The following is an 11,665-nucleotide window of genomic DNA, read 5'->3' on the forward strand; positions in this document are numbered from 1 at the left end:
TGCCTCGCAGCTTCTGGATCGGGCATGGGAAATATAAACGGGATAGAAAGAGGAGGAGTAAAGACTAATATGTGTGCTTTGGAAATAATCTTCTATTGAGTAATCTGGGAAGGTACAATATAGTTCTGCCAACAATCAGGACATTTATTTATAGTAAGAAGTCAAAGAAACATTTCTAGGAATTGGATCTTGTTTCCAATTTGAAACGCTGTAAATAAAATGTGAACAAAACGCTAAGAGAGCATGTCAGAAGCCATGCTGATCTACAAGAGTCTCCATGGAAGAAGCACTTACACACTCCATTCGTAGATCCCTCTCCAAGCTTCCAAACCCATCTCAGGGTGAGCCCAGACTCTTGTGGTTAGGGCACACTACTCCATATAAGCTTAATGCATGTGGCTGCCATCGGTTAACAATTCAGCCAGGGCTGAAGGCAGACCACCTGCGTGAAGTACAGCCCTCACGCTTCAGAGTGTAGCTGATTCAGCTATGCTTATAAGACACATAATCCTGCCATGCCTCTTGCCTTTGGCCAATGGCTTATTATAGTTGTAGCAGGTGCCCTGAGAGTGTCCTCCCCCTGGGTTCATACTGCAATATAAACTAACCCTTGAACTGTGCTGATCTCTCTGCCTAGAGCTAACATACTCACTTGTTTTGTGAGAAAGAATTAAACAACACAGATTTTTTTTTAAATATTTTTGTTATGAAGGGCATTTTATGCACAATAAGCAATGTGAAATTACTCATACAAAGTAGTTTTTTTCTCACAAAAAGCAATTTTTGCATAGTATTTTGGAAATAGAATATTACTACTATAATTTCAGGTGCTTCATAAAAAAACCTTTGTTAGAACCTGCGGTATGTCTGTGAGAGTAAAGGAACATAACCTGGCTAATCATTTACCGCTCAGCAAGAAACAAAGGAAAATATTCTTCATCCTGACAATATCATCTTCTTCACTATGCAGTTTCACCCACTAGTCTTATTTTTGTCCATCAGCATCAAGGCCTCCTTAGGAGAAAACCGGCACTTCAGTGTCCTCTGACAAGACGACGTTGTGCTCGTAGACGGCTGCAACATAGTTGACCAGGGCACAGGCCTCCAGAGCAGACAGCACCAAAAGCAGGGCAGAGGCACAAGCTTTAGGAAGCCCCATGTCTGGAGCTGGAAGTCGCCCAAGAGGAGGTCGGGGGCAAGCACAGACAGGGGGCTTTAGAAGGGAAAGTCTTGCACAAAACCTGGGAATTCCCCAGAGTGGCAGAAAGCTGGCACCAGGAGATGCAATCACCCTGCCCGGAAAGTCTCACAACATCAAAGGCAAGAGAGCCACCAGCATTGAGCAATTCCACCTTACGCCACCGACAGAGAAGTCACCACTGTGCTGCAGCTGAAGAAACAACGTCGGTTGCCAGGTTAACAAACGATTCAGGCGTGGCATTGCTGTAGTAACGCAGCTCAAGGCAAGCCAGGGTCACAGCAGGAAAACAAGCAGAGTTTGGGAAATCTCAGCAAAGACCAGCATGGACACATTCCTGCCCAAACTCAAGGGTGTGGGGTGCAGGCAGGGCTGCAGGAGGCAGGCGGCCGGTCCCGAGCTCGGTGCTGCTGCACGGGCACTACCTGTGCCACCCCAGCTCAGCACAGCACTGGCTGAGAGTTGTGGGGCCTTTGGGGGCTGCCAGGTAGGCTGTTTGTCTGAGCAAACCCGTCAGCACATCGCTCAGTAACTGAGCTCTGAAGTTCTCTGGTCCCCAGTGGTCTCTGTTAGAAGAGTATCATGAACGGGAGCCACAATTTCTAAATTTTGCCTATTGCAACCTGCTTTCTTACGTTTACAGATCACTCCAGCAGAAATCTTCACACTGAAGCTGCACATGCACAAAAATCACTTGTATCTGGTTGCCCAAGTTTCTTACCTTCTTTGGTTCTGCCTCAGCTGTCAGGTAATGAAACGGGTTTTTGCTGCACTTCCCTGGAAGAAGTGTTTATCGTTACCGGTGGTTACACGCAGCCTTGTCTTTATACAGACTGAGTCGGTATGTGGATGCATGGGTAGACTTGCAAAAGATTACTTTCTGTATGCTTGACTCACTTCACACAGTAACACATTTCACAACGATAGATGTTATGCAATCTTTGTAACAAAAAAAATTTAGTGCCATGATGGCTTATGCCAGTCTTCTGTAGGAAAATATTCAACGTACAAATATACCTAAACCAAACCACAATGGCCTTGAACCAAATCCTGAATTCAAGATACTCACCAGATTCAGGGTTGGGATCATATACTATTTGCACACACATTCCCTTAGCCAGAGGACTGGTATCAGCAGTGAACAGACCTGAAGGAGCTGCCTCAGCTCCTGGACCAGCCACGTGCTCCCGCTGAATCCGTTCTGGGTTGCAAGATGAGACCTTCTTGTGCGCCATAGCCTCCCTTAAATCCAGATCCTTTCCCTGGGAGAGCATTGTGGTATCACCCAGCAGGTTCCCAGCGGACAAGTACAGTGTCTGCGCTGAATCTGTACCCATGGGAGGAGGATCACACGGGATAATCCCTTGCCAGATTGGGATCAGTCTTTTGTCAGACAGTAACTGACTCCAACAGTGAACAAGGTTTTAAGAAAGCATGGCTCTAGCAGCTCTGGTGTTGAGCTTACATGAGTCAGAGTACATTATCTGGGCTTTTGATAAACATGTCATTATGCTAGACGTGACACTATGTTATGTCACATGTGAGTATCTATTTACATTTGAAAACAGAAAAGGTCATATGGTGCACAGCAATGATAATCAGTGCTGGAGTGTGGATTGTATTTGCACTCCCAACTTCTCACCAACTCCATAAGAGAGAACCTTGAGAGCACCATGCTGAGACCAGGAACGGTGCCAGTGTAGGAAAAAGGAAGGAGAAATTAGACTAGTAGGGGTCTCTGACCACTTTTAAAGACACAGCCACAGAACATGCACATCTTTACACACTGATACACTGAAGGAAGGTCACTAGGGTCTAGCAGCAGCAACAAAGCACAGATCACTGGGGGAGAAGAAGAAGCAAAGGTGTGAACAGTGCCTTCTCACCAGCAGTAGCTGGTCTTAAGTAGAAATCTCTCCCTGCTAATCCATACAGTAAATGAATTTGCAGGGCAGCACCACCCAGCATTATCATGAAGGAGCAAAGGACAAAGCTTGTTTCACAGATGTTGGTGTTACACGGCCAGAAAGAGAGAAGATGGGAGGGAGGAGCTGCTATATGATACCAGGTCACTCGGTGACCTCTTTACTGGGTGCAAACAGTTCCAGCACTGAATAGCATCCAGTGCAGGCAGCCAGCAGGTGCTGGCAAGCTGTTGTTCAGAACTGGCAAGCAGAATATTTTGAGGTTTCCATTCCAAGTTTTGGTTCAACAGAGATTTCAAAGAAATGATGATTCATGTTGAGTTCTGACCAAGAAGTGGTGTCAGATTTTGTTTCAGGGTTGGCTCTTTGATTGGAGGTCTTGCTCAGCCTCCGTGATGCACTATTTTGTGCTGCCATGTGCCACACGATGTGCATCAATGGCACAAAGACAACAAGACCAAAACAACACAAAAAGGAAAAAAAATGTGTAAGTGGGGTAAAAGAGCAAACTTGTATAGGTCAGCATAAGTAGTTGTATATCAGAGACAAAGCATTATTGAGCTTTTTTGTATAGAGCTGCCACAAATCTCATCTTTCACTGCTTTATTTGCTGGTCTCATAATAATCTGCAATTATAAAATATGCAATGCTATTTTAATAAGAATGTATCCTCTGGCCCACAATACAGATTTTCTGAGGGCTAGAAAAATTAAAATCCAGAAAACAGAGAGAGAAACAGAACTCCTGTTTTGCACTAATGTAAGATTAGTAATCTTATGATATAGAAATAGATACTTCTCAATAAATTGTGGCAATATAATAATATTGCTGCGTTATTACTAAACAAAGCACATTGATAAGAAGTTTGTGCAACTGGAAATAAGATACATAATTGGGATTGTTGTAGTAGAGGATGCTGTATCTCATTTGGACATGAGACTAATAGCATACAGCTTCAGTTATGGTATCATGGGAAGGCTGGTGGTTGTGGGTCTTGTTTCAGATGATCCTTTTCATACCACCGTCCAAAAAGCGTCACAGTGACGATTGGTTTTGTTGGTCTTGTCTTATTTATCAAGCGCCCATCATTCAACACCTGATTGAAAAAGGCAAGAGAAGGACGTAGTTAGAGGAGTACACATATGAACATGCTAAGAGCTCAGAAAGATGTGACAAAACAGGAAGAAGGTACGTCAGACCATATCTCTTACTGAAACTAGTGACTTCATTAAAAGGTATTTAATAGATCTGATTATTCACTATGAGCAAGGTCACTTTGGCTGTTTTGAAAGAGTTTATTCCATTACTACCCTGCAGAGAACCTAGCATGACACAGCTCCAGGGTGTCCCATTACCTCGAACTCCCCGGGGGCCAGCTGCACCCCGCTGTACAAGACTTCTGGAAAGACGTAGTTCGTGCCAAAGGTGCCGCTGAGGGAGAACATCTCAAACTTGGTCTGTGCAGTCTGCACCGGCTGCCCGCACGTGTTCAGGTCTGTGCTCTTGCACTTGAGCAGCGTGCATATCTACGGGGAGGAGAAGACAACAACATACTTGGCAAGACAGAAACACTCTGGTAGGAAAGCCTTGTGTCATCAAAGCTAGTGTGTGTCAGAGCAGGTGACCATCACAGGATCTCTTTCATAATCTTTAAGCAACTCCTTTTCAGTTGTAGCTTATTTTTTCAACTCTTGATCTGACTGGGGGTATTCCAGAGCTGCACTGCCTTAGTAGTTAGAAATAACCTTAGTTTCTGAAGTAAGTGCTGCCAGAGCACCGTATTTCATCCCTGAAGGTCAATCCTGTCACTTCCACTAATTCTTCCAATTTTCAGTTCTCTCATTTGAAGATTCCCTTCTCACATGTCTTGGTAAGATGAGTTTGTGAATGGAAATTTTAGGCAAATGAAACAAAGTCCTCCTCATGGGTACCTTGTGCAACTGTACACACACGTCCTCTTACTGGTATTTGTAGATGTTGCTAATGACAATTCATTAGATGATCTGGTAGTCCATGGGAAATCTGAATTTTATGTTCTCCATCCAAGTCCTGGTGAATATATGTCAAGGTGATAAAGTCAGCATCCTCTGTTACAGTTCTGTGTTAGCAGTTGTAGCACATAGAGGAAAGTAGGAATGGCAATGTTTTGTCCTTAAAGTTAGTTCTCCAGGTTACAGCTGATAAACGTTTATGGACACCATGAAGAAATATGAAATAGGGCTAGCACCCCTGTGAAGGTTCAAAGGATATTGGCTGGTTGGCTGTGACCTGGTCAAGGTCAGGTTGGACTGGGCTCTGAGCAACCTGATATCTAGTTGAAGATGTCCCTGCTCACTGCAGGGGGGTTGGACTAGATGACCTTTAAAGGTCCCTTCCAGCCCAAACTATTCTATGATTCTATGGTTTTGCTGACAGGTGATGGAGGAGTTTGTCTATTTGTGTCAGATATTGGGGGATAGAAGAAGTGCATTTGCAAACATCAGAAGTATTATTCATCAGCATATGTGGTTTCCTGTTGAAATGCAAACAAGCAGAAATAAAGAATCTAATTCTCTCAGAATGTTCTGAGGAAATGAAAAAAAAAAATACTGAGGGGAAAAAGGAAGAGTAGAAATTCCTGTCTTCTCTAGAAAATTCAGTACTGGTAGAGACCACCTGACAGCTTCCACAATCACTGAAATAAATTTTCCAAGTGAGCTCACCAAGAACTGAATTTATTCAAGCTACCTTCTTAAATGTATTAGATGGGCTAAGACCTCCCCCCATATCCTGGAGTCTGTACCAGCTGATATGCAAAGACCATGTTGACAGACAGAAGTAAGTAACTAAAAAACCAATAATCTGCTGGCACAATAACTTAATTATGAAGGCAAAGAAGGTTTTCTAATATGACTTTAGGCAAATTCAATCAGGATGTAACTCACTGTCTTCCCAAACATTTGATTAAAAGAGAGGAAGAGTGGACATTTCCAGTAAAATTCATATCCCATTTTAGTAAACTTCATTACTATGATTTGAGTAATGACAAAAAATTAACATCTCTGTGACTCTGAATTGTCAGAGCATCTCATAAAAATAGATATGATCAACTGATTTTTTAATAGCAACTGTTTGAGGAAGATTACACAGGAGATTCAGAACACTTACTGCAGATAGTCACAAAAGAGAACCTAAATTTAGCCAATATTGTACAGCTGAAAAAACAGTGAGTGCACTCTGGGAACTTAGAAGAGATTTAGAGACCTCTCCACTGCATTTGTTGGATTTAAAGGTAAGCAGGCTTGGACATTTTAGCAACTACTTCCCATTGCTAACAAATAGGACACCAGGACTCCAGCATACAAGAAAGTCATCGTCTTCCCCGCTCCCAGAGCTGAAGGTTTCTCTCTGTAAAGAAGCTTCCTAAAATAAGCACTCTCCCTCCAAAGAATCATTACCTGCAGATAGTATTGTCCTTCAACAACATGAAGCCCGTCAAAAGCACCTAGCACATAAACTTCATCTTCTCGTTTCCCTGCCATCTTGTAGCTCAAGTGACAGCAGAGGTCCTTCTGGCAAACAGTGAAATTCCCCTCAGGCTTAGTGAGCTCAGTGAAAGTGAAGCAGTCGTGGAAGATGAGTCCTCTGAAATCATGGTTATTCGGTGAGAATCTTTTGACACTTGAAGCATATGAGCTCCAGTTGACAGCAGGTGGGAAGGCAGGAGAAAGGCGAGGGTGTGAATCTAGTTCAGCAACGAGGAGATGGCCATCCTTAGTTTTCATACTGTAGTAGTATGTTCTGGCTCCGTCTGGTGCATAAATACCACTCCCTGAGGAGAGTGCAATAGTCAGTCCAAAAATGATTAAAAGATTCATATTGTCCTTTTAATTGTCCCTACTGCTAGCTTATCCGCTGTTTTCTAAATATTACAGAAATTTTAGTCTCACCAATGGTGACCACTAGCAACTCAGTACACAGAGATCCTGCTTTGGCAGAGAATAGGATTTATTTCCCTGGGTGAGATCTGCTCAGCGCAGATACTGGTCTAGCTGAAATATACTATCCTATAAACTAAACTCTAGAAAATCAGTGCTACACTCTTAAAAGAAAATGCAGGCTTCTTAGCAGCGTTACTGCAACAGATCTGAAAATTCATTTTTAACACATTTCCACAACTGTGTTAAATACAGCTACAAATAAGTCTTTTATTTGGCCAGAATAAATGGAGCCATGTGTTGGGTTTACAAGTATATTTATCGTTTGGCATTCAGTTGCAGAATTACCGGTGGAGAGGAAAAGAACCTAAGCTTCAGAAGTTTCTACTCAGATAGAAGGGGCAGTAACTTCCTACTTCTTTAGAGGCATTAAAAGAAAGAAAGGAAAATCCTAGGAAGCCAGGGAGAAGAAAAGAAAACACCACAAGTTTTGCTGTGCTTTGTATGGCACCAGTAGGAACAGGGGTTGTCAGGTTTAAAATTTGGTGACTAGACTCTTCACCTTTCAAATATTATACTCCTCTGCAAAATCACCTTGCAGAACAGGGAATAAAGATTCATGGCTATAAAGATTTTTCAGACAGAGTGAGAATTAATTACCTGTCATTGACAAGATGATGTTGTGAGTATTTGCTGAAAGCAAATTGACACCCATGCCCATAGCCCAGGCAGAGTGAAACTCAACCGCAGTCAGAAATGGCAGGACGTTCATCCAAGCCGTTGGGAAGAGCACGGTGTCCACCTGCAACTCGCTTACCAGGACCGCGGCAGGCTCACGGAAAAGGATGTCGAAGCACGTGAAAATGCCAAACTTCCCAAAGGGGGTCTCAAAGGTGACGGCTTCTGGCTCTTTTGGGTAATTAAACTGAGTTTCTGACATAAAGAGATTATACTATAGGGGAAGGAAAAAAAGAGAAACCGGTTAAAGGCACTTACTGCAGTGTCCTGGAGTTATTCCCTAAAACAGTTCAGAATGACTAGAGAAGTTTTTTGACCTGTGTTTGAAACCTTCACTTGTAGGAAGTCAGGCTAAAATGCTATGATCAGCATAGTGCCCAAAAAGTGGATATGGGGAGACACATATTGCCCTGGCATCTAGCTAGAAAAGCAGCTGGCTATCTGCAGGTCTGTTGGTGTCAGCCACCTGCAACTCCCATAAAAATAATCTCTCCACTCTCCCCACCTAGTTTATAATTCCTGTGACGCAAAAGACACACAGAAGAGAAATAATAATGGAAGAGGAGCATTGGTGACCTTGGTGTGGAGATGCACAGAAGGACTGGAAGCACACAGCACCAGAAGGAAGTGCAAGACAGTACAGGGACACTGCAGAGCAGAGAAGAAAACAAAGGTGGTGGTGATGGGGGAAAAGCAGATGATCTCAGCCAACGGAAAAATCCAAGTTTGCGACATTCACAGCTTTCCAACATTTTCCTTCTTCCATCACATTCACTTTTACTAAAAGAGTCCTTTAATCTCCGGGTGGCCTGGACAGTAAACGCATACCACCAAGCCAGAAAAGAGGTTCAAGTTTACTGAACTTGTAACTCAGTGCCTGGGCTGTGCCAGGATGGCACACGGGGGACCAGACTCACATTATCCATGTCCCCTTCAACCAATTTGCTTACAAAGAAATATCTTGGCATCGCCTCTGAAGAACCAGGTGAAATACTGGGCCCAAAGTGCATTAAATAAACAACTGACTTCAATCTAGCCACATTGGCATGATATGTGGCACATGACCCTCAAACAACTTCAATGAACCTTGCAGGTAGGCACATAAAACTGAAAGAAGATACTTGCATTGGGTGCAAAGGAATGCACCCATCTCTTTTTACACCCAGCTTAGGTTCATGGTTTTGTCCACATAATTCCTGTTACGCAAAAAATGTGCTGATACATCATCAGAAAACAGATAGATATGAAAGAGCCTGTCTTCCTTAAATCAGACTACGCATCTAAGACGAGATGCAGATGAACATTTTAAAATCTTGGAACCTGAAGAGGTAGTCTGGTGAAAACCTGAAATCTAAAGCTGCTTAAGCAGCAGGATTTCCAGTAATAGGGAGTTAACGAGGAAGTCAACCAAAATCATATGCCACTAAATTGGACCTGCGCAATTATTTTTCATTCTCGTCTGTTTTGAGAAACATAGCAGCAAATGCAAATTTGGAGTCAACACTTCACAGCAAGAGAGAGATTCTTTTAAATTATAAACAGGAGCAAAAATCTGCCATGGGACTGCCATTTAATTCTGTTGCCAAATGGAGATATTTTGGAAGTAGTGGAAAAATAGCTCCTGAATTTCCAAGGCCACTTTACCTTGTGGTAACGAGCCACCAGTTTCCCCTCCGGGTCAAAGACGACATCGGTGTTGTACTGATAGCGACCGTCACTGGGGCAGCCGGGATCGCTGGAGTTACACGGCTTCTTGTCCCCGATGTTTGCAACCACATAGATGGAGTTATTCCTGGCCATGCAGCTGAGTCGTTCCTGCACCGGTGCTGGAGCAAATCTAATGCATTTTAGAAAAAAAGACTAACAATATCTGTGCTGTCAGTGGTGTCCATCACTGGAGTGCTGAGGGCATGCCGGCAGCACCTCCGATCCTGCAGTCATGGCAGGGCATGCAGATACACGGGGTGGCTGCAGCTTTCCCTCAGGTTGCTTCCTGCACTTTGGGGCAGGTCCTGGAGCCTTCCCATCGGCGTCCGGAGGGACACGCCGCCCTTGGGCTGCCTTCCAGCACCCCTCGGCACCCAGAAAGTGCTCTGCAGCAAGCGGGTAATCCTAGGGCTGGGAAAGGGCAGGAGAGGAATCGCTGGGCAGAGGAAGAGACTAACTTGGTGTCACACAGGAGAATATCTTAGCGTCTGCCACAACAGCACCTGAGGACCATAGCTCTGGGCCCTCCACACACCAAGCAGAGCTGAGCTGTGGAATAGTGATGCGGTCAAAGCAATTCATCTCCTCCCACGAACGGGAGCACGCAGTCCTCTAGCCATGGCATGAACAGCAGTGGGATATTCCTTTCAAGATGTGACAGGCCATGTGCCATAAACTGGCAGCACCTCTGAAGCACCCGTACCAGGCCGGAAAGAAAGCAGACATCACCCTCTGTAAAGTGGTGATGCATATGGCTTTGCAAGGTGTGCATAGGCCATACAGGAGGACCATCATGCAAGATACATATATAGCACCAAGGCATAGGGCATGCCAGACTGTGATGGCAGACATTATATTCCCACAAGGCACTAATGAAAAACCTGATTTAGGACAGTGAAGAGACACACAGATCACCTTCACAAAAACTAACTGTGAAGAACTGGAATAAAGACCTGCTTAGACACGCTGCCACCCCACACCTCACATTCACTGAAGGACTCTGTATATTTTAACTACTTGTGTCTCAGTAAAAAGTTGCACATCCTGCACTTCTCCCCGTTGTGAATCTTTCCCTCAGGACCATTGAGGAATTCCATCCTCACAGATGTAATATTGTATGGTCTTAGCACCTCATCATCGAGCAGGTGCAGAAAGCAGCAGTGAGAAAGGCAGACCACAGCTGTACTTTCATGGCTGAGCACTTATTTCATGCTGTATGGATCTGAAGTCCAGCGCTCAGCTATAGGTTATCATGTCCCTGCTGGAATATGACATTTGAATGACAGATCATGTTCTACAGCACAGAGACTCTAGCAATTCAGATTTTATCTTATCTTAACTGTGAAAAATTAAGATTAAAAATTTTGGGGTTTGTATCACTCAGAGATTTGGACCTTGACTACTGAACTCATCACCTCTGTTATTAACTACTCTGAAACAATTTCTTGGCTGTCCAGAAAAATGGTATGTGTGCGTTTATGCATGCTATATTTTATACATATGAACATAGCATTTGTAAAAAAACAAACCAACAAAACAAATAAAAACTAGTGTTAAGAATTTCCAATCAGTTCTATTCAAAATAGTGTGCAAATACTGAAAGCAGAATGAGAAGCAGCATATTATGGCATCAAAGTTTTTCCAAAATAAAAAAAAAAAAAAAAAGACGTTTCCTCTACATTTAGCAACCCAAATTCTGTATGTTGTTTGAATTTCTCACTAAAGTGCTGTGCTGGTTTTCGCTGGGATAGAGTTTTAAACTGTCTTTATCTCAACCCATGAGTTTTCTCACTTTTACCCTTCCGATTCTCTCCCCCATCCCACGGGGGGGAGTAAGCGAATGGCTTTGTGGGGCTTAGTTGCCAGCTGGGGTTAAACCACAACAAGGGTCTCTAATTCAAAAAACATTTTTTTTAACAGGGTTCTCTAGTCTATTAGTCATGGACATGCTTTATATTTTCTCGTATAACTTACCTTCATATGCAACTTTAATTGAAACTTAACCTCATGTCAAAAGCATTAGCAATTCCTAGGCATTTATTGGGAGCATGACTCTAATGACTCCATGAGACACTAGTTTGAAACCACATAAATCACTGCAGAAGAAATCACCTTGTGGGATCAGGGCAGGGAATCCAGTTCACCGCTGGATAAGGGATATCCTCCAGGTAGGGGTAGAT

At 43.4% G+C, this 11,665-nt stretch overlaps 1 protein-coding gene across 1 annotated transcript; it reads right to left on the reverse strand.

The window, feature by feature from the left end:
* Nucleotides 1-3,942: 3,942 nt before the first annotated feature.
* On the reverse strand, nt 3,943-11,665 carry LOC104076976 (pantetheinase-like; the record flags this gene model as incomplete). Its single annotated transcript, XM_009578020.1, has 6 exons — nt 3,943-4,219; nt 4,479-4,649; nt 6,561-6,934; nt 7,701-7,992; nt 9,423-9,615; nt 11,598-11,665. Coding segments are annotated over 6 exons (1,227 nt in total), but the record flags the coding sequence as incomplete, so codon positions are not given.

The sequence above is a fragment of the Fulmarus glacialis genome, unplaced genomic scaffold (genome assembly GCF_000690835.1).
Source record: "Fulmarus glacialis isolate BGI_N327 unplaced genomic scaffold, ASM69083v1 scaffold19385, whole genome shotgun sequence".
Taxonomy (NCBI): domain Eukaryota; kingdom Metazoa; phylum Chordata; class Aves; order Procellariiformes; family Procellariidae; genus Fulmarus; species Fulmarus glacialis.